The sequence below is a fragment of the Heptranchias perlo genome, unplaced genomic scaffold (assembly GCF_035084215.1).
Source record: "Heptranchias perlo isolate sHepPer1 unplaced genomic scaffold, sHepPer1.hap1 HAP1_SCAFFOLD_297, whole genome shotgun sequence".
NCBI lineage: Eukaryota > Metazoa > Chordata > Chondrichthyes > Hexanchiformes > Hexanchidae > Heptranchias > Heptranchias perlo.
Window position 1 is genome coordinate 208,177 of NW_027139309.1, and position 22,540 is coordinate 230,716.

General features: G+C 48.2%; 1 protein-coding gene across 2 annotated transcripts in view; it reads right to left on the minus strand.

Annotated features, from left to right (window-relative positions):
• The window catches only part of LOC137311116 (voltage-dependent L-type calcium channel subunit alpha-1S-like), a 183,881-nt gene that overhangs the window by 48,343 nt on the left and 112,998 nt on the right, over window positions 1-22,540 (minus strand). Inside the window, exons 14-19 of one of the 2 annotated variants that reach the window (XM_067978483.1) lie at window positions 21,628-21,742; window positions 19,991-20,090; window positions 13,885-13,954; window positions 2,004-2,136; window positions 1,568-1,697; window positions 1,346-1,405 (exon numbers count right to left, since the gene is read on the minus strand). In XM_067978483.1, coding sequence (XP_067834584.1) covers window positions 1,346-1,405; window positions 1,568-1,697; window positions 2,004-2,136; window positions 13,885-13,954; window positions 19,991-20,090; window positions 21,628-21,742 — 608 coding nt within the window. The remainder of the gene's footprint in view (window positions 1-1,345; window positions 1,406-1,567; window positions 1,698-2,003; window positions 2,137-13,884; window positions 13,955-19,990; window positions 20,091-21,627; window positions 21,743-22,540) is intronic. The other variant, XM_067978484.1, reaches the window with a different exon arrangement.

Consider the following 22,540-nt stretch of genomic DNA (forward strand, 5'->3'; position numbering starts at 1 on the left):
GATAGACAGAGCAAGCTAGATAGATAGATAGATAGACAGAGCAAGCTAGATAGATAGATAAAGCGAGATAGATAGAGCGAGATAGATAGATAGAGCTGGATAGATAGGTAGATAGATAGAACGAGCTAGATAGATACAGCGAGCTAGACAGATAGATAGAGCGAGCTAGATAGATAGATAGAGCGAGCTAGATGGACAGATAGAGCGAGATAGACAGATAGATAGAGCGAGATAGACAGATAGATAGAGCAAGATAGACAGATAGATAGAGCAAGATAGATAGATAGATAGATAGATAGAGTGAACTAGATAGATGAAGCAAGCTAGATAGATAGATAGATAGAGTGAGCTAGATAGAGCTAAATAGATAGGTAGAGCGAGCTAGATAGATAGATAGACAGATCAAGCTAGATAGATAGATAGATAGACAGAGCGAGCTAGATAGATAGATAGACAGAGCAAGCTAGATAGATAGATAGACAGATCAAGCTAGATAGATAGATAGATAGACAGAGCAAGCTAGATAGATAGATAGATAGACAGAGCAAGCTAGATAGATAGATAGAGCGAGATAGATAGATAGAGCGAGATAGATAGATAGAGCGAGATAGATAAATTAGATAGATAGAGAGATAGATAGATAGATAGTGAGACAGATAGATGGACAGATAGATGGAGCGAGAAAGATCGATGGATAGAAAGAGCGAGCTGGACATAGCGAGCTAGGTAGATAGGTAGATAGAGTGAGCTAGATAAATAGATAGATAGACAGAGCAAGACAGATAGATAGAGAGATAGATAGCTAGAGCGAGATAGATAAATTAGATAGATAGAGAGATAGATAGATAGATAGTGAGACAGATAGATAGATAGATAGATAGAGTGAGATAGATAGAGAGAGATAGGTAGATAGAGAGATAGAGAGATAGAGCGAGCTAGATAGATAGAGCGAGCTAGATAGATAGAGCGAGCTAGATAGATAGAGCGAGCTAGATAGATAGATAGAGCGAGCTCGACAGATAGATAGAGCGAGATAGATAGATAGATAGATAGATAGAGTGAACTAGATAGATAGAGCGAACTAGATAGATAGATAGAAAGATAGAGCGAGGGAGATAGATAGGTAGTGCGAGACAGATAGATAGATAGATAGAGCGAGATAGATAGATGGATAGATAGATCGAGCTGGAGAGATAGATAGATAGATAGATAGAGTGAGATAGATAGATAGATCGATCGAGCTGGAGAGATAGATAGATAGCTCGAGCTAAATAGATTGATAGATAGAGATAGATAGTGAGATGGAGAGATGGAGATAGAGTTAGAGCAGTACATAAAGCATTACCTTCAGAACAATCTCAATGGTGAAGATAGAAGTAAAAGCAATGTCAAAATAGGCAAGGATCTGTAGAGTAAATGCAAAGAGCAGATATTGGAGGATTATTGAGGCAATTGATCAATAAATGTGAAAATACTGAAAATAAAAGGTAGATCGGACAATGCTCGTGTACAGTGGCAGATTATCAGAGACAAGGACAACCACTCCTGCACTAAGCAAGGCTCTCACCTGGTTGCGGAAGGAATCCGCTCGAATTGGATCTTCTGCAGCAAGTGAGATACTACTGAGCAGAATGAAGAGCAGGATAAAGTTGGTGAAGGTGGTAGCATTGATAGCCCTGTGACACAACTTGCGTAATCTAGAAGAGACAGAGAGAAGGCAATCTGTGAACAAGAGGCAGGTCTGTGGGGCCAGAGAGAGCTATTCCTGAGAAGGGGGAACAGCAACTTCAGGATAGCAAAGAGGAAGGTGGCGGAGCTTTTCACCCTTCAAGACTTGAAGTGGAACAAGGGATGTGTTGTTGTTCTGGGTTGTAACCACTTACTGCTACAGGACTGAGTTTCCCGAAGCCCTGTCTGCCCTCTTAGGTGGACGGAAAAGATGCCATGGCACGCATCTGGGTTGTACACACCACCCCATTCCTCCCATCTGCCTGGATACCTACATGTTGGTTGGGCTGAAGATGAAGAAGGAGCTGGCGTTGGGCATCGGGACTGCCTTCTCTTTCAGCTGTAGCTCAGCGAGCGGCCTAGGGCGGGGGCTCAGGGGGAACTCCGGCTCCTCCTCCTCATCGTCACCTGAAGAGAGCACAGAAAGGGTGTGGAGAAATGAGTCGATGCTGGGTCATCCTGCCCCGTGTCATTAACCCTCCCACAAAGCTCACATAGAAACCCATTCTACACAGGTTCACACACAGGGAGATGGTTGCTGCTGCCAATACCCAGGAGGCTGGGGAGCAGCATGGGAGCTTCTCGTTAAGATAGACACCAACTTGGAAACTCAACCAAAAACCACTTCAGTACCTGGAGGAGAAATCTTTTTGCTTCAATTAAGAACATAAGAAATAGGAGCAGGAGTAGGCCATACGGCCCCTCGAGTCTGCTCCGCCATTCAATAAGATCATGGCTGATCTTCAACCTCAACTCCACTTTCCCGCCCGATCCCCATATCCCTTGATTCCCCGAGAGTCCAAAAATCTATCGATCTCAGTCTTAAATATATTCAACGACTGAGCATCCACAGCCCTCTGAGGTAGAGAATTCCAAAGATTCACAACCGTCTGAGAGAAGAAATTTCTCCTCATCTCAGTCTCAAATGGCCGACCCCTTATCTTGAGACTATGTTCCCTAGTTCTAGACTCTCCAGCCAGGGGAAACAATCTCTCAGCCTCTACCCTGTCAAGCCTTCTCAGAATCTTATATGTTTCAATGAGATCACCTCTCATTCTTCTAAACTCCAGAGAGTATAGGCCCATTCTACTCAATCTCTCCTCATAGGACAACTCTCTCATCCCAGGAATCAATCTAGTGAACCTTCGTTGTACTGTCTCCAAGGCAAGTATCCCTTCCTTATTTAAGGAGACCAAAACTGTACATAGTACTCCAGGGTGTGGTCTCATCAAAGCCCTGTACAATTGCAGCAAGGCTTCCTTACTCTTGTACTCCAATCACCTTGCAATAAAGGCGAACATACCATTTGCCTTCCTAATTGCTTTCATGCCTGCATGTTAACTTTCTGTGATTCATATACAAGGACACCCAAATCTCTCTGAACACCAACATTTAATAGTTTCTCACTATTTAAAAAATATTCTGCTTTTCTATTCTTCCTACCAAAGTGAATAGCCTCACATTCCCCACATTATACTCCATCTGCCACCTTCTCGCCCACTCACTTAACCTGTCTATATCCCTTTGCAGACTCTTTGTGTCCTCCTCACAGCTTACTTTCCCACCTAGCTTTGTATCGTCAGCAAGCTTGGATACATTACACTCGGTCCCTTCATCCAAGTCATTAATATAGATTGTAAATAGCTGAGGCCCAAGCACTGATCCTTGTGGCAACCCACTATTTACAGCCTGCCTTCCTGAGAATGACCCTTTATCCCCTACTCTCTGTTTTCTGACCTTTAACCAATCCTCTATCCATGCTGATATATTACCCCCAATCCCATGAGCCCTTATCTTGTGTAACAACCTTCCGTGTGGCACCTTCTCGAATGCCTTTTGAAAATCCAAATATATAACATCCACTGGTTCCCCTTTATCTACCCTGCCAGTTACACCCTCAAAAAACTCTAATAAATTTGTCAAACTCGATTTCCCCTTCATAAACCCAGCTGGCAACAGTTATTCCACTGCGTGAATATAAATGCACCACATTCATATCACTCCTGATTTCCAGCAACATTAGAATCCTTTGGTCCTCTATCAACCTTGAGCTCTACCCCCAACCTTATTTAATTCTCTAAGTAACGTATTTAAGACTGAACCCTTTCATAATTTCGATCTCCATGTCGAAGTCTTGCACCCAGCGCATGCCCGTCACAGTTCAGGGTCACACACAAAGTGTCAGTTATGGTCGTGTCTGATTGGCTCAAATGTCATAAAGAGAAACAAGTAATAACTGAAAAGGGAATCTACCAATGAGCAAGTAGGAAGCCGGAATAAAACCTCCCAATCAAGAAGCAGCAATCAGCAACTAGCCACCAATAAACAACGAACAAAGAGAGCTAATCAAATCACCCAGAATATATACTGGTTTACATTTCCAGCTGCTATTTTGCTTTGTCAGGAACATGGGGATACAGTAGTAAAAATATAAAAAACACATTAAAAAAAGATAATGCACAACAGAATTGTTAAAATACCCATTTTGGTGTTTGGAATCTCTCCAATAACATTTCCCTGGGAGACCCACCCCTCTCATAAGAAAGTAAGAAATAGGAGCAGGAGTAGGCCATACTGCCCCTCGAACCTGCTCCGCCATTCAATAAAATCATGGCTGATCTTCGACCTCAACTCCACTTTCTCGCCCAATCCCCATATCTCTTGATTCCCCTAGAGTCCAAAAATCTATCGATCTCAGCCTTGAATATACTCAACGACTGAGCATCCACAGCCCTCTGGGGTAGAGAATTCCAAAGATTCACAACCCTCTGAGTGAAGAAATTCCTCCTCATCTCAGTCTTGAATGTCTGACCCCTTATCCTGAGACTATGCCCCCTAGTTCTAGACTCTCCAGCCAGGGGAAACAATCTCTCAGCATCTACCCTGTCAAGCCCCCTCAGAATCTTATATGTTTCAATGAGATCACCTCTCATTCTTCTAAACTCCAGAGAGTATAGGCCCATTCTACTTAACCTCTCCTCATAGGACAACCCTCTGATCCCAGGAATTAATCTAGTGAACCTGCACTGCACCACCTCTAAGGCAAATATATCCTTCCTTAGGTAAGGAGACCAAAACTGTGCACAGTTGTACCCTCTCAGGCTCCTGATGTTAAATTCAGCTCTCAGCTGCCCTCAACTAACACGTGGCCGGTTACAACTCATGGAACACACCAAGGGCAAGGGGAGGCTCAGAGTGCAACCTTCAGCCGAGGCTATTGATGATCACCACGCGTCCAACCTGGGGGAAACGCACGGACATTTCATTCACTCAAAGGATGGTGGCTGTTCATTGCATTGTCTTGCATTGAAATATCTGAGACCATTATGATTCTTTCTAACAAAGTTGCAATGATCACTTTTGAGGTATAACCGACTCTGGGCACATATTGTACTCCAGACTTCAGTATATTATAATGCCCCTCCATTGGCATTGCTGACAATCAGAAGTGACGCTTTTGCAAGTGGAGGGGGCACTGGACTATGGTACTGGGGGAGGGGGCACTGGACTGTGGTACTGGGGGAGGGGGCACTGGACTGTGGTACCAGGGGAAGGGACGCTGGACTGTGGCCCAGGGGGAGGGGACACTGGGCTGGGGGAAGGGGCAGTGGACTGTGGTACTGGTGGAGGGGGTACAGGGCTGGGGGAGGGGACAGTGGGCTGTGGTACTGGGGGAGGGGACATTGGGCTGGGGAGGGGGAGGGGGCAGTGGGCTGTAGCAGTGGGGGAGGGGACATAGGGCTGGGGGACGGGGCACTGGGCTGTGGTACTGGGAGAAGGGGCACTGGGCTGGGGGAAGGGGCACTGGGCTGGGGGAGGGGGCACTGGGCTGGGGGAGGGGGCACTGGGCTGTGGTCCTGGGGGGGTACTGGGCTGTGGTACCGGGGGAGGGGACACTGGGCTGGAGGAGGGGGCACTGGGCTGGGGGATGGGACACTGGGCTGGGGGAGGGGACACTGGACCGTGGTACCGGGGGAGGGGACACTGGACTGGGGGAGGGGACACTGGACTGGGGGAGGGGACACTGGACCGTGGTACTGGGGGAGGGGGCACTGGGCTGGGGGAGGGGGCACTGGGCTGGAGGAGGGGGCACTGGGCTGGGGGATGGGACACTGGGCTGGGGGAGGGGACACTGGACCGTGGTACCGGGGGAGGGGACACTGGACTGGGGGAGGGGACACTGGACTGGGGGAGGGGACACTGGACTGGGGGAGGGGACACTGGACCGTGGTACTGGGGGAGGGGGCACTGGGCTGGAGGAGGGGGCACTGGGCTGGAGGATGGGACACTGGGCTGGGGGAGGGGACACTGGACCGTGGTACCGGGGGAGGGGACACTGGACTGGGGGAGGGGACACTGGACTGGGGGAGGGGACACTGGACCGTGGTACTGGGGGAGGGGGCACTGGGCTGGGGGAGGGGGCACTGGGCTGGGGGAGGGGACGCTGGACCGTGGTACTGGGGGAGGGGGTACTGGGTTGTGGTAACGAGGATTGTGAGTAATCTGCTCAGCAACAGTGAAATAAATGTTTTTGATTGGATCCTGGAAAATGTGAGCCAATCAGAAATTTTCCTGGGAGATTTGAACCTATCAGGTTTTCATGTGAAGGATATTTGAATGTATGATGGACACAATATAGATGCATCACTTTTATTTATATATATATATATATATATATATATATATAGAGAGAGAGAGAGAGAGAAAGAGAAAGAGAAAGTGACAGAGAGAGAGAGAAAGTGACACAGAGAGAGAGTGAAAGTGGCAGAGAGAGAGAGCAGGTGACAGAGAGAGAGAGAGAAAGTGACAGAGAGAAAGAGAGAGAGAAGTGACAGAGAGAGAGAGGTAGATGGAGAGAGAGGTAGACGGAGAGAGAGAGGTAGACGGAGAGAGAGAAAGAGAGGTAGACGGAGAGAGAGAGAGGTAGAGAGAGAGGGGGGAGAGAAAGACAGAAAGAGAGAGAGTCAGAAAGAGAGAGAGTCAGAAAGAGAGAGAGTCAGAAAGAGAGAGAGTCAGAAAGAGAGAGAGTCAGAAAGAGAGAGAGTCAGAAAGAGAGAGAGTCAGAAAGAGAGAGAGAGAGTCAGTGAGAGAAAGTGACAGAGAGAGAGAAGAGAGAGAAAGTGCCAGAGAAAGTGACAGAGAGATAGAGAAAGTGGCAGAGAGAGAGAGAGAGGTGACAGAGAGAGAGAGAAAGTGACACAGAGAGAAAAAGTGACACAGAGAGAAAGTGACAGAGAGAGAAGAGAGAGAAAGTGCCAGAGAAAGTGACAGAGAGAAGAGAGAGAAAGTGCCAGAGAAAGTGACAGAGAGATAGAGAAAGTGGCAGAGAGAGAGAAAGTGACAGAAAGAGAGAGAAAGTGACAGAGAGAGAGAAGAGAGAGAAAGTGCCAGAGAAAGTGACAGAGAGATAGAGAAAGTGGCAGAGAGAGAGAAAAGGTGACAGAGAGAGAGAAAGTGACAGAGAAAGTGACAGAGAGATAGAGAAAGTGGCAGAGAGAGAGAAAAGGTGACAGAGAGAGAGAAAGTGACAGAGAGAGAGAAAGTGACAGAGAGAGAGAAAGTGACAGAGAGAGAAAGTGACAGAGAGAGATGTGACAGAGATAAGTGACAGAGATAGAGAAAGAGAGAGAGCGATAGTGACAGAGAGAGAGAGAAAGTGACAGAGAGAGAGAGAAAGTGACAGAGAGAGAGAAAGTGACAGAGAGAGAGAAAGTGACAGAGAGGTAGATGGAGAGAGTGAGAGAGGGAGAGAAAGACAGAAAGAGAGAGAGTCAGAGAGAGAGAGAGTCAGTGACAGAGAGAGAGTCAGAGAAAGTGAAAGAGAGAGAAGAGAGAGAAAGTGACAGAGAGAGAGAAAGAGAAAGTGACAGAGAGAGAAAGAGAAAGTGACACAGAGAGAAAGAGAGAAAGTGACAGAGAGAGCGGGAAAGTGACACAGAGAGAGGGAAAGTGACAGAGAGTGAGAGAGAAAGAGAGAGAGGGAGAAAGGGAGAGAGAAAGTGACAGAGAGAGAGATCGAGAAAGTGACAGAGAGAGAGATCGAGAAAGTGACAGAGAGAGAGATCGAGAAAGTGACAGAGAGAGAGAGAGAAAGTGACAGAGAGAGAGAAAGTGACAGAGAGAGAGAGAAAGTGACAGAGAGAAAGTGACAAAGAGAGAAAGGTAGACGGAGAGGGAGAGACAGTGATACAGAGAGAGAGAGACAGAGATAGACAGAGGGAGAGAGAGGGGGAGAGAGAGAGTCAGAGATAGAGAAAGTGACAGAGAGAGAGAAAGTGACAGAGAGAGAGAAAGTGACAGAGAGAGAGAGAAAGTGACAGAGAGAGAGAGAAAGTGACAGAGAGAGAGAAAGTGACAGAGAGAGAGAGAAAGTGACAGAGAGAGAGAGAAAGTGACAGAGAGAGAGAGAAAGTGACAGAGAGAGAGAGAAAGTGACACAGAGAGAGAGAAAGTGACAGAGAGGAGAGAGAAAGTGAGAGAAAGTGACAGAGAGATAGAGAAAGTGGCAGAGAGAGAGAGAGAGGTGACAGAGAGAGAGAGAAAGTGACACAGAGAGAAAAAGTGACACAGAGAGAAAGTGACAGAGAGAGAAGAGAGAGAAAGTGCCAGAGAAAGTGACAGAGAGAAGAGAGAGAAAGTGCCAGAGAAAGTGACAGAGAGATAGAGAAAGTGGCAGAGAGAGAGAAAAGGTGACAGAGAGAGAGAAAGTGACAGAGAAAGTGACAGAGAGATAGAGAAAGTGGCAGAGAGAGAGAAAAGGTGACAGAGAGAGAGAAAGTGACAGAGAGAGAGAAAGTGACAGAGAGAGAGAAAGTGACAGAGAGAGAAAGTGACAGAGAGAGATGTGACAGAGATAAGTGACAGAGATAGAGAAAGAGAGAGAGCGATAGTGACAGAGAGAGAGAAAGTGACAGAGAGAGAGAGAAAGTGACAGAGAGAGAGAAAGTGACAGAGAGAGAGAAAGTGACAGAGAGGTAGATGGAGAGAGTGAGAGAGGGAGAGAAAGACAGAAAGAGAGAGAGTCAGAGAGAGAGAGAGTCAGTGAGAGAGAGAGTCAGAGAAAGTGAAAGAGAGAGAAGAGAGAGAAAGTGACAGAGAGAGAGAAAGAGAAAGTGACAGAGAGAGAAAGAGAAAGTGACACAGAGAGAAAGAGAGAAAGTGACAGAGAGAGCGGGAAAGTGACACAGAGAGAGGGAAAGTGACAGAGAGTGAGAGAGAAAGAGAGAGAGGGAGAAAGGGAGAGAGAAAGTGACAGAGAGAGAGATCGAGAAAGTGACAGAGAGAGAGATCGAGAAAGTGACAGAGAGAGAGATCGAGAAAGTGACAGAGAGAGAGAGAGAAAGTGACAGAGAGAGAGAGAGAAAGTGACAGAGAGAGAGAAAGTGACAGAGAGAGAGAGAAAGTGACAGAGAGAAAGTGACAAAGAGAGAAAGGTAGACGGAGAGGGAGAGACAGTGATACAGAGAGAGAGAGACAGAGATAGACAGAGGGAGAGAGAGGGGGAGAGAGAGAGTCAGAGATAGAGAAAGTGACAGAGAGAGAGAAAGTGACAGAGAGAGAAAGTGACAGAGAGAGAGAGAAAGTGACAGAGAGAGAGAGAAAGTGACAGAGAGAGAGAGAAAGTGACAGAGAGAGAGAGAAAGTGACAGAGAGAGAGAGAAAGTGACAGAGAGAGAGAGAAAGTGACAGAGAGAGAGAGAAAGTGAGAGAAAGTGACAGAGAGAGAGAAGTAACAGAGAGAAAGTGACAAAGAGAGAAAGGTAGATGGAAAGGGAGAGATGGAGAGAGAGAGACAGAGAGAGAGAGACAGAGAGAGAGAGACAGAGAGAGAGAGACAGAGATAGACAGAGGGAGAGAGAGGGGAAGAGAGAGACAGAGCGAGAGAGAAGGGGAGAGAGAGAAAAAGTGACAGAGAGGGGGAGTCAGAGATAGAGAAAGTGACAGAGAGAGAGAAAGTGGCAGAGAGAGAGAGTGACAGAGAGAGAGAGAAAGCGACAGAGAGAGAGAGAGAGAAAGTGACAGAGAGAGAGAAAGAAAGTGACAGAGAGAGAGAAAGAAAGTGACAGAGAGAGAGAAAGAAAGTGACAGAGAGAGAGGGAAAGTGAGAGAGAGAAAGAAAGTGACAGAGAGAGAGGGAAAGTGAGAGAGAGAAAGAAAGTGACAGAGAGAGAGGGAAAGTGAGAGAGAGAAAGAAAGTGACAGAGAGAGAGAAAAAGAAAGTGACAGACAGAGAGAGAAAGTGACAGAGAGGGGGAGAGAGTCAGAGATAGAGAAAGTGACAGAGAGAGAGAAAGTGGCAGAGAGAGAGAAAGCGGCAGAGAGAGAGAGAAAGCGACAGAGAGAGAGAGAAAGCGACAGAGAGAGAGAGAAAGCGACAGAGTGAGAGAAAGTGACAGAGAGAGAGAGGAAGTGACAGAGAGAGAGAAAGAAAGTGACAGAGAGAGAGAAAGAAAGTGACAGAGAGAGAGGGAAAGTGAGAGTGAAAGAAAGTGACAGAGAGAGAGGGAAAGTGAGAGAGAGAAAGAAAGTGACAGAGAGAGAGAAAAAGAAAGTGACAGACAGAGAGAGAAAGTGACAGAGTGAGAGAGAAAGAGAAAGAAAGAGAGGGAGAAAGAGAGAGAGAAAGTGACAGAGAGAGAGAGAAAGTGACAGAGAGAGAGAAAGAAAGTGACAGAGAGAGAGAAAGAAAGTGACAGAGAGAGAGAAAGAAAGTGACAGAGAGGGAAAGTGAGAGAGAGAAAGAAAGTGACAGAGAGAGAGGGAAAGTGAGAGAGAGAAAGAAAGTGACAGAGAGAGAAAAAGAAAGTGACAGACAGAGAGAGAAAGTGACAGAGTGAGAGAGAAAGAGAAAGAAAGAGAGGGAGAAAGAGAGAGAGAAAGTGACAGAGAGAGAGAGAAAGTGACAAAGAGAGAAAGGTAGACGGAGAGGGAGAGATGGAGAGAGAGAGAGAGAGAGAGAGACAGAGATAGACAGAGGGAGAGAGAGGGGAAGAGAGAGACAGAGCGAGAGAGAGGGGGAGAGAGAGAAAAAGTGACAGAGAGGGGGAGAGAGAGAGTCAGAGATAGAGAAAGTGAGAGAGAGAAAGTGACAGAGAGAGAGAAAGTGACAGAGAGACAGAGAGAAATTGACAGAGAGACAGAGAGAAAGTGACAGAGAGAGAGAGAAAGTGACAGAGAGAGAGAGAAAGTGATAGAGAGAGAGAGAAAGTGACAGAGAGAGAAAGTGACACAGAGAGAGAGAAAGTGACACAGAGAGAGAGAAAGTGACAGAGAGAAGAGAGAGAAAGTGACAGAGAGAGGAGAGAGAAAGTGACAGAGAAAGTGACAGAAAGAGAGATAGAGAAAGTGACAGAGAGAGAAAGAAAGTGACAGAGAGTGAGAAAGAACGTGACAGAGAGTGAGAGAGAAAGAGAGAGAGGGAGAGAGAGAGAGAAAGAGAGAGAGAGAGAGAAAAAGTGACAGAGAAAGAAAGTGACACAGAGAAAGTGACACAGAGAAAGAGGAAAAAGTGACAGAGAGAGAGAGAAAGTGACACAGAGAGAAAAGTGAGAGAAAGAGAGAGAGAGAGAAGTGACAGAGAGACAGTGAGAGAAAGTGACAGAGAGAGAGAAGTGTCAGAGAGACAGAGAGAGAAAGTGACAGAGAGAGAAGTGACAGAGAGAGAAGTGACAGAGAGACAAAGAGAGAAAGTGACAGAGAGAGAAGTGACAGAGAGAAGTGACAGAGAGACAGAGAGAGAAAGTGACAGAGAGAGAGAAGTGACAGAGAGAGAAAGTGACAGAGAGAGAGAAGTGTCAGAGAGACAGAGAGAGAAAGTGACAGAGAGAGAAGTGACAGAGAGACAGAGAGAGAAAGTGACAGAGAGAGAAGTGACAGAGAGAGAAGTGACAGAGAGAGAAGTGACAGAGAGACAGAGAGAGAAAGTGACAGAGAGAGAAGTGACAGAGAGAGAAGTGACAGAGAGAGAAGTGACAGAGAGACAGAGAGAGAAAGTGACAGAGAGAGAAGTGACAGAGAGACAGAGAGAGAAAGTGACAGAGAGAGAGAAGTGACAGAGAGAGAAGTGACAGAGAGACAGAGAGAGAAAGTGACAGAGAGAGAGAAGTGACAGAGAGACAGAGAGAGAAAGTGACAGAGAGAGAAGTGACAGAGAGACAGAGAGAGAAAGTGACAGAGAGAGAGAAGTGACAGAGAGACAGAGAGAAACAGAAAGAATGAGATGGAGTGACAGATCATGCTCTACAAAAGGCTCAGGGGACTGAGATAGCCCACATCCCATGGCAGGTTGCTCCTGGCAGGGAACGATCGCGAGCTGCGTCTCTGGAGGGAGGTCCTGGACAGCCTGGTCTCACCGCTCCCGTTACACTGGCCTGGTGCTCTGAGGGGAAAGGCCAGAGGCCTGGCCTATTACTGTCCTGAGAGTGACAATATGAGGCTGCAGGGTCGCAGAGCTACCCACTGATCAGCAGGGGCTGGTCTAACGGCAGCTCTCAGTTCCTGACCCTGTGGGACACAGCCCTGGGTCTCCACTGTCCTTGCTGTGCTCCTTTCACTTCCCTGTTCCCTCCAGAGCTGCAGTCAGAGTTTCTGTGGGGGTGGAGGCCCCGACTGGGCCTGGCCCCTGGAGGTTTCTTAGCTGGGGATCGGCTGCAGATTCCAGTGAAGTTGTCACTCACTCCATTGGCAAGGAAGAGAAAGCTTCCGTGATGCGCCCAAAGCACATCCTCCGACACTGACCTCAGCCTGCACGTAGGTACAATGTTCCTCAAACATCTTTCTTTTCAGGTGAGTACACACGAGTTCTGGGTCACATGAATCCGAACCTCACTGGGATCTAGCCTCACTATGTCAGCTATAGCTCTGTGAGTAACTCTCTCGCCTCTGAGTCAAAAGGTCATGAGTTTAAGTCCCGCTCCAGAGACTTGAGCCCATAATCCAGTCTGACACTCCCAGTGCAGTAATGAGGGAGTGCTGCACTGTCGGAGGTGCCATCTTTCAGATGAGACGTTAAACTGAGACCCCATGTACTCTCTCAGGTGGATGTAAAAGATCGCATGGCACTATTCAAAGAGCAGGAAAGGTCTCCCTGATGTCCAGGTCAAATTTTATCACCAACAACAACTTGTATTTATATAGAACCTTTACTGTAGTAAAACATCCCAAGGCACTTCACAGGAGCGATTATCAAACAAAATTTAACACTGAGCCACATGAGGAGATTTAGGACAGGTGACCAAAGGTTTGGTCAAAGAGATAGGTTTTAAGGAACGTCTTAAAGGAGGAGAGGTGGAGAGGTGGAGAGGTTTAGGGAAGGAATTCCAGAGCTTAAGACCGAGGCAGCTGAGGACACAGCCGCCAATGGTGGAGCGATTAAAATCCACCATTTTAAGAGGCCAGAATTGGAGGAGCGCAGAGACCTCGGGGGGTTGTAGGGCTGGAGGAGGTTACAGAGATAGGGAGGGGCGAGGCCATAGAGGGGCTTGAACACAAGGATGAAAATTTTAAAATCAAGGTGTTCCAGGACCCGGAGCCAATATAGGTCAGCGAACACAGGGGTGATGGGTGAAAGGGACTTGGTGCGAGTTAGGATACGGGCAGCAGAGTTTAGGATGAGCTCAAGTTTATGGAGGGTGGAAGATGGGAGGCCGGCCAGGAGAGCATTGGAATAGTTGAGTCTGGAGGTAATAAAAGCATGAATGAGGGTTTCAGCAGCAGATGAGCTGAGGCAGGGGTGGAGACGGGCGATGTTACGTAAGTGGAAGTAGGTGGTCTTGGTGATGGAGCGGATATGTGATCAGAAGCTCATCTCAGGGTCAAATACGACGCCAAGGTTGCGAACGGTCTGGTTCAACCTCAGATAGTGGTCAGGGAGAGGGATGGAGTCCGTGGCTAGGGAATGGGGTTCTCAGCCAACATTACTAAGAACAGATTATCTGGTCATTTATCACATTGCTGTTTGTGGGATCTTGCTGTGTGCTATTTGCTGCTGTGTTTTCTACCATTACAACAGTGACCACACTTCAAAAGTATTTCATTGGCTGTAAAGCGCTTTGGGATGTCCTGAGGCCGTGAAAGGTGCTATATAAATACAAGTTCATTCTGAACCCACGAGGCCTCCTCACTGAGATGGAATCAGCAATTGGTGTTGGGCATTACCTGGAAAGTCATTCGAAGGGTAGGGATCCTTCACTTCATTAACATTCGCTTCAAATTCATCCACTTTAAGCTGCAAATGTAAAAGAGCTCCCTTGAGTAATTCAGCACCAATGCTCCCGTGTACATCTCTACCCAACCCACAGTCTCCCCTCCCCTGTGTACATCTCTACCCAACCCACAGTCTCCCCTCCCCTGTGTACATCTCTACCCAACCCACAGTCTCCCCTCCCCTGTGTACATCTCTACCCAACCAACAGTCTCCCCTCCCCGTGTACATCTCTACCCAACCCAGTCTCCCCTCCCCGTGTACATCTCTACCCAACCCACCGTCTCCCCTCCCCTGTGTACATCTCTACCCAACCAACAGTCTCCCCTCCCCGTGTACATCTCTACCCAACCCAGTCTCCCCTCCCCGTGTACATCTCTACCAATCCAGTCTCCCCTCCCCGTGTACATCTCTACCCAATCCAGTCTCCCCTCCCCGTGTACATCTCTACCAATCCAGTCTCCCCTCCCCGTGTACATCTCTACCCAATCCAGTCTCCCCTCCCCGTGTACATCTCTACCCAATCCAGTCTCCCCTCCCCGTGTACATCTCTACCCAACCCAGTCTCCCCTCCCCTGTGTACATCTCTACCCAATCCAGTCTCCCCCACTCTGTGTACATCTCTACCCAATCCAGTCTCCCCTCCCCGTGTACATCTCGACCCAACCCAGTCTCCCCTCCCCGTGTACATCTCTACCCAACCCAGTCTCCCCTCCCCTGTGTACATCTCTACCCAACCCTGTCTCCCCTCCCCTGTGTACATCTCTACCAATCCAGTCTCCCCTCCCCTGTGTACATCTCTACCAATCCAGTCTCCCCTCCCCGTGTACATCTCTACCCAATCCAGTCTCCCCTCCCTGTGTACATCTCTACCCAATCCAGTCTCCCCTCCCCGTGTACATCTCTACCAATCCAGTCTCCCCTCCCCTGTGTACATCTCTACCCAATCCAGTCTCCCCTCCCTGTGTACATCTCTACCCAATCCAGTCTCCCCTCCCCGTGTACATCTCTACCCAATCCAGTCTCCCCTCCCCGTGTACATCTCTACCCAACACACAGTCTCCCCTCCCCTGTGTGCATCTCTACCCAATCCAGTCAACCCTCCCCGTGTACATCTCTACGCAATCCAGTCTCCCCTCCCAGTGTACATCTCTACCCAATCCAGTCTCCCCTCCCCGTGTACATCTCTACCCAATCCAGTCTCCCCTCCCCTGGGTGCATCTCCACCCAATCCAGTCTCCCCTCCCCGTGTACATCTCGACCCAACCCAGTCTCCCCTCCCCTGTGTACATCTCTACCCAACCCAGTGTCCCCTCCCCTGTGTACATCTCTACCCAATCCAGTCTCCCCTCCCCTGTGTACATCTCTACCCAACCCAGTCTCCCCTCCCCTGTGTACATCTCTACCCAACCCAGTCTCCCCTCCCCGTGTACATCTCTACCAATCCAGTCTCCCCTCCCCTGTGTACATCTCTACCCAACCCAGTCTCCCCTCCCCTGTGTACATCTATACCCAACACAGAGTCTCCTCTCCCCCATGTATGTCTGTACGCAACCCAGAGTATATCCATCCAAGTATACATCTATACATATATAGGAGGTTCTGACCATCATTTTCCAATGCTCTCTGGCTACAGATGTGGTATTGGAGGACTGCTAACATTGTACCGTTGTTTAAAAAGGGAGAAAGGGATAGATCGAGTCATTATAGGCTAGTCAGCCTATCCTCGGTGGTGGGCAAATTATTGGAAAAAATTGTGAGGGACAGTATTTATCGTCACTTAGAAAGGCTCGGATTAATCAAGGACAGTCAGCAGGGATTTGTTAAGGGAAAGTCGTGTCTGACTAACTTGATTGAATTTTTTGAGGAGGTAACAAGGAGGGTCGATGAGGGTAGTGCGTTTGATGTAGTCTACATGGATTTTAGCAAGGCTTTTGACAAGGTCCCACATGGCAGACTGGTCAAAAAAGTAAAAGCCCATGGGATCCAACGGAAAGTGGCAAATTGAATCCAAAATTGGCTCAGTGGCAGGAAGCAAAGGGTAATGGTCAACGGGTGTTTTTGTGACTGGAAGGCTGTTTCCAGTGGGGTTCCGTAAGGCTCAGTACTAAGTCCCTTGCTTTTTGTGATATATATCAATGTAGGGCATGATTAAGAAGTTTGCAGATGATACAAAAATTGGCCGTGCGGTTGATAGTGAGGAGGAAAGCTATAGATTGCAGGAAGATATCAATGGACTGGTCAGGTGGGCAGAAAAGTGGCAAATGGAATTCAATCCGGAGAAGTTTGAGGTGATGAATTTGGGGAGGGCAAACAAGGCAAGGGAATACACAATAAATGGGAGGATACTGAGAGGTCCAAAGGAACAAAGGGACCTTGGAGTGCATGTCCACAGATCCCTGAAGGTAGCAGGACAGATAGATAAGGTGGTTAAGAAGGCATACGGGATATTTTCCTTTATTAGCCAAAGCACAGAATATAAGAGCAGGGATGTTATGCTGGAACTGTATAAAACACTAGTTAGGCCACAGCTTGAGTACTGTGTACAGTTCTCGTCACCACATACAGGAAAGATGTGATTGCACTAGAGAGGGTACAGAGGAGATCTACGAGGATGTTGCCAGGACTGGAGAATTTTAGCTATGAGGAAAGATTGGATAGGCTGGGGTTGTTTTCTTTGGAACAGAGGAGGCTGAGGGGAGATTTAATTGAGGTGTATAAAATTATGAGGGGCCGAGATAGAGTGGATAGGAAGGACCTATTTCCCTTAGCAGAGAGGTCAATAACCAGGGGGCAGAGATTTAAAGTAATTGGTAGATGGATTAGAGGGGAGCTGAGGAGAAATTTTTTCACCCAGAGGGTGGTGGGGGTCTGGAACTCACTGCCTGAAAGGGTGGGAGAGGCAGAAACCCTCAACTCATTTAAAAAGTACTTGGATGTGCACCTGAAGTGCCGTAACCTACAGGGCTACGGACCAAGTGCTGGAAAGTGGGATTAGGCTGGGTTGCTCTTTTTCGGCCGGCATAGACATGATGGGCCAAATGGCCTCCTTTTGTGCTGTAAATTTCTATGATTCTATGATACCCAACACAGAGTATATCATCCCAGTGTACATCAATATCCAACCCAGAGTCTCCCCTCCCCTGTGGACATCTATACCACCCTCTTTTTCCTAATATAACTATAAAAGTTCTTCGTATTGGTTTTGATATCCTTTGCGAGTTTCTTTTCATACTCTCTTTTTGTAGCTCTTACTATCTGTTTTGTGACCCATTGTTGATCTTTGTATCTTTCCCATTCGCCAGGATCTGTGCCATTTTTTGCCTTTTTCTATGCCCTTTCCTTCTGTCTTATACTGTCCCTTACCTCTTTAGTTGTCCATGGCTGTTTTTTTTGGCAAGTAGAGTTCTTGCCCCTCAGGGGTATAAACCGATTCTGTATCACGTTAAATGTTTCTTTAAACATTTCCCACTGATCATCAGTCGTTTTACCCATTAACAGATTTGCCCAGTTTATTGTGGACAGTCTCTGTCTCATCCCATTGAAGTCGGCCTTACCCAAGTCTAGAATCTTAGCAGCTGATTCACTTTTTTCCCTTTCAAACACGACATTGAACTCGATCATGTTATGATCACTATTGGATAGATGTTCACGCACAGTTAAGTCGTTAACTAAATCTGGTTCATTACTCATTACTAAATCTAGTATGGCTTGCCCCCTTGTTGCCTCTCGGACATACTGCTGCAGAAAACTATCCCGGACACATTCACGAAATTCACTACCTTTCTGACAGTTGCTGGTCTGCTTTTCCCAATCTATGTGAATCGGGGACAGGGACTCGATAAAATTAACATAAGTAAAGCAATAGTAATGAAGAAAATAATAGCATTAAAGAGTGACAAATCCCCAGGACCAGATGGTTTCCATCCCAGGGTTTTAAAGGAAGTAGGTGAGCACATTGCAGATGCCCTAACTATAATCTTTCAAAGTTCTCTAGATTCAGGAACTGTCCCTCTCGATTGGAAAATTGCACATGTTGCTCCGCTTTTTAAGAAAGGAGAGGGAAACCAGGGAATTATAGACCAGTTAGCCAAACATCTGTTGTGGGGAAAATGCTGGAATCTGTAATTAAGGATAGGGTGACTGAACACCTCGAGAATTTTCAGTTAATCAGAGAGAGCGAGCATGGATTTGTGAAAGGTAGGTCGTGCCTGACAAACCTGATTGAATTTTTTGAAGAGGTGACTAAAGTAGTGGACAGGGGAATGTCAATGGATGTTATTTATATGGACTTCCAGAAGGCATTTGATAAGGTCCCACATAAGAGACTGTTAGCTAAGATAGAAGCCCATGAAATCGAGGGAAAAGTATGGACTTGGTTAGGAAGTTGGCTGAGCGAAAGGCGACAGAGAGTAGGGATAATGGGTAGGTACTCACATTGGCAGGATGTGACTAGTGGAGTCCCGCAGGGATCTGTCTTGGGGCCTCAATTATTCACAGTATTTATTAACGACTGAGATGAAGGCATAGAAAGTCTCATATCTAAGTTTGCCGATGACACAAAGATTGGTGGCATTGTAAGCAGTGTAGATGAGAACATAAAATTACAAAGCGATATTGATAGATTAGGTGAATGGGCAAAACTGTGGCAAATGGAATTCAATGTAGACAAATGTGAGGTCATCCACTTTGGATCAAAAAAGGATAGAACAGGGTACTTTCTAAATGGTAAAAAGTTAAAAACAGTGGATGTCCAAAGGGACTTAGGGGTTCAGGTACATAGATCATTGAAGTGTCATGAACAGGTGCAGAAAATAATCAAGAAGGCAAATGGAATGCTGGCCTTTATATCTAGAGGACTAGAGTACAAGGGGGCAGAAGTTATGCTGCAGCTATACAAAACCCTGGTTAGACCGCACCTGGAGTACTGTGAGCAGTTCTGGGTACCGCACCTTCGGAAGGACATATTGGCCTTGGAGGGAGTGCAGCGTAGGTTTACTAGAATGATACCCGGACTTCAAGGGTTAAGTTACGAGGAGAGATTACACAAATTGGGGTTGTATTCTCTCGAGTTTAGAAGGTTATTAAGGGATGATCTGATCGAAGTTTATAAGATATTAAGGGGAACGGATAGGGTGGATAGAGAGAAACTATTTCCACTGGTTGGGGATTCTAGGAGTAGGGGGCACAGTCTAAAAATTAGAGCCAGACCTTTCAGGAGTGAGATTTAAAAACATTTCTACGCACAAAGGGTGGTAGAAGTTTGGAACTCTCTTCCGCAAACGGCAATTGATACTAGCTCAATTGCTAATTTTAAATCTGAGATAGATAGCTTTTTGGCAACCAAAGGTATTAAGGGATATGGGCCAAAGGCAGGTATATGGAGTTAGATCACAGATCAGCCATGATCTTATCACATGGCGGAGCAGGCACGAGGGGCTGAATGGCCTACTCCTGTTCCTATGTTCCTATGTTCCTACCAGAGTCTCCCCTCCCCTGTGTACACCTATATCAAACCCAGAGTATCCCCTCTCCCGTGTACATCTATACCCAACCCAGAGTCTCCCTCTCCCGTGTACATCTATACCCAACCCAGAGTCTCCCTCTCCCGTGTACATCTGTACCCAACCCAGAGTATCCCCTCCCCCGTGTACATCTATACCCAACCCAGAGTCTCCCTCTCCCGTGTACATCTATACCCAACCCAGAGTCTCCCTCTCCCGTGTACATCTATACCCAACCCAGAGTCTCCCTCTCCCGTGTACATCTATACCCAACCCAGAGTCTCCCTCCCCCGTGTACATCTATACCCAACCCAGAGTCTCCCTCTCCCGTGTACATCTATACCCAACCCAGAGTCTCCCTCTCCCGTGTACATCTATATTCCCCTCCCCATGTTATACAATTCCAAGCCAGGCGTGTGTATCAGTCAGCGTACTGACAGCATCACAGTGCCTGTGTTGTGCAGAGTTTGCTGACAGGGCCCAACTGAAAGCCTGACTGAGTTATTGGTCCTGACACAAAGTAGTGACGGGCCGACACGGCAGGTTTTATGTCGACCTTGGCAGTGGTGGGGATCCCCTCGGCCTTCAGCTTTGCCAGCTCGAGTTTCTTCAACAGCAGCTGCTTCTCCTCCTCCGATCGGCCTGGGTTGGCAGCCCTGAGTATTCAAAGCAGAGTGCAGGATTGAACAGGCACCTGAAGTACAGACTACAGAGACCCTCCGTAACCCAGGAGCTGCTCCCAGAGACAACTAAACCCCCACTGCATATTGACACAGTGCAATAAGCCAAACAGGGAAAACTGTGTTATTGGTCAGCAAACTTACAAGGACTGGAACTTGGTGCTAAGCCTGGGGCCTGTACCAGTTCTCAGTTACCGAGCCTGGGGCGTGGGATCAGGGAAATAAAGAAGATGGGAAAAATGGAGTGATCCAGCTCCTGATGTTTGTGAGAAGACGCACATTCAAAATTTAGATCACCCGCCCGAAATAAACTCTGGCGGGGGGGGGGGGGGGGGAGGGAGTGAACTTTCTAAATATGCAACTTCTGTTGAGTGAGAGGCACCTCATCACCCATCCAATCGCAGCAGTGAACTGCCAGTCTGTCCCTGATATTTGTACCCCTCCCAATTGCTCCCGATGATGGAGAACCTTCTCCCCATCACCAGGGGCCTTCTCCTCAGATCAAGAGCCACCCCTCACCTCCTCCACGCTCACCTCCTCCACGCTCACCTCCTCCACGCTCACCTCCTCCACGCTCACCTCCTCCACGCTCACCTCCTCCACGCTCCCCCATCCATCCTCCAGTCACGCTCCCCTCCAGTCACGCTCCCCTCCAGTCACGCTCCCCTCCAGTCACGCTCCCCTCCAGTCACGCTCCCCTCCAGTCACGCTCCCCTCCAGTCACGCTCCCCTCCAGTCACGCTCCCCTCCAGTCACGCTCCCCTCCAGTCACGCTCCCCTCCAGTCACGCTCCCCTCCAGTCACGCTCCCCTCCAGTCACGCTCCCCTCCAGTCACGCTCCCCTCCAGTCACGCTCCCCTCCAGTCACGCTCCCCTCCAGTCACGCTCCCCTCCAGTCACGCTCCCCTCCAGTCACGCTCCCCTCCAGTCACGCTCCCCTCCAGTCACGCTCCCCTCCAGTCACGCTCCCCTCCAGTCACGCTCCCCTCCAGTCACGCTCCCCTCCAGTCACGCTCCCCTCCAGTCACGCTCCCCTCCAGTCACGCTCCCCTCCAGTCACGCTCCCCTCCAGTCACGCTCCCCTCCAGTCACGCTCCCCTCCAGTCACGCTCCCCTCCAGTCACGCTCCCCTCCAGTCACGCTCCCCTCCAGTCACGCTCCCCTCCAGTCACGCTCCCCTCCAGGCACGCTCCCCTCCAGGCACGCTCCCCTCCAGGCACGCTCCCCTCCAGGCACGCTCCCCTCCAGGCACGCTCCCCTCCAGGCACGCTCCCCTCCAGGCACGCTCCCCTCCAGTCACGCTCCCCTCCAGTCACGCTCCCCTCCAGTCACGCTCCCCTCCAGTCACGCTCCCCTCCAGTCACGCTCCCCTCCAGTCACGCTCCCCTCCAGTCACGCTCCCCTCCAGTCACGCTCCCCTCCAGTCACGCTCCCCTCCAGTCACGCTCCCCTCCAGTCACGCTCCCCTCCAGTCACGCTCCCCTCCAGTCACGCTCCCCTCCTCCACACTCACCTCTCCAACCTCCTCCTCTCCTTCTCCTCAGCAGCTTCCCTCTGTGCTGATGTCAGACTTTCTGCCTCTGCCAGATTGTCAACTGCGATTGCCAAGAAAACGTTCAAAAGAATATCTGTTGAAACCGGGCTCAGGAACAAAATATACCCCAAATATACAAACACAGGGACAAACTAATTGACGGTTTAATCAAGGACAGTCAGCATGGATTTGTTAAGGGAAGGTCGTGTCTGACTAATTTGATTGAATTTTTTGAGGAGGTAACAAGGAGGGTTGATAAGGGTAGCGCGTTTGATGTAGTGTACATGGATTTTAGCAAGGTCCCACATGGCAGACTAGTCAAAAAGTAAAAGCCCATGGGATCTAAGGGAAAGTGGCTAGTTGGATCCAAAATTGGCTCAGTGGCAGGAAGCAAAGGGTAATGGTTGACAGGTGTATTTGTGACTGGAAGGCTGTTTCCAGTGGGGTTCCACAGGGCTCAGTACAAGGTCCCTTGCTTTTTGTGGTATATATTAATGATTTGGACTTAAATGTAGGGGGCTTGATCAAGAAGTTTGCAGATGATACAAAAATTGTCCATGTGGTTGATAGTGAGGAGGAAAGCTGTAGACTGCAGGAAGATATCAATGGACTGGTCAGGTGAGCAGAAAAGTGGCAAATGGAGTTCAATCCGGAGAAGTGTGAAGGGGAGCAAACAAGGCAAGGGAGTACACAATAAATGGGAGGATACTGAGAGGTGTAGAGGAAGTGAGGGACCTTGGAGTGCATGTCCACAGATCCCTGAAGGTGGAGGGACAGGTAGATAAGGTGGTTAAGAAGGCATACGGGATACTTTCCTTTATTAGCCGAGGCATAGAATATAAGATCAGGGAGGTTATGCTCGAACTGTATAAAACATTAGTTAGCCCACAGC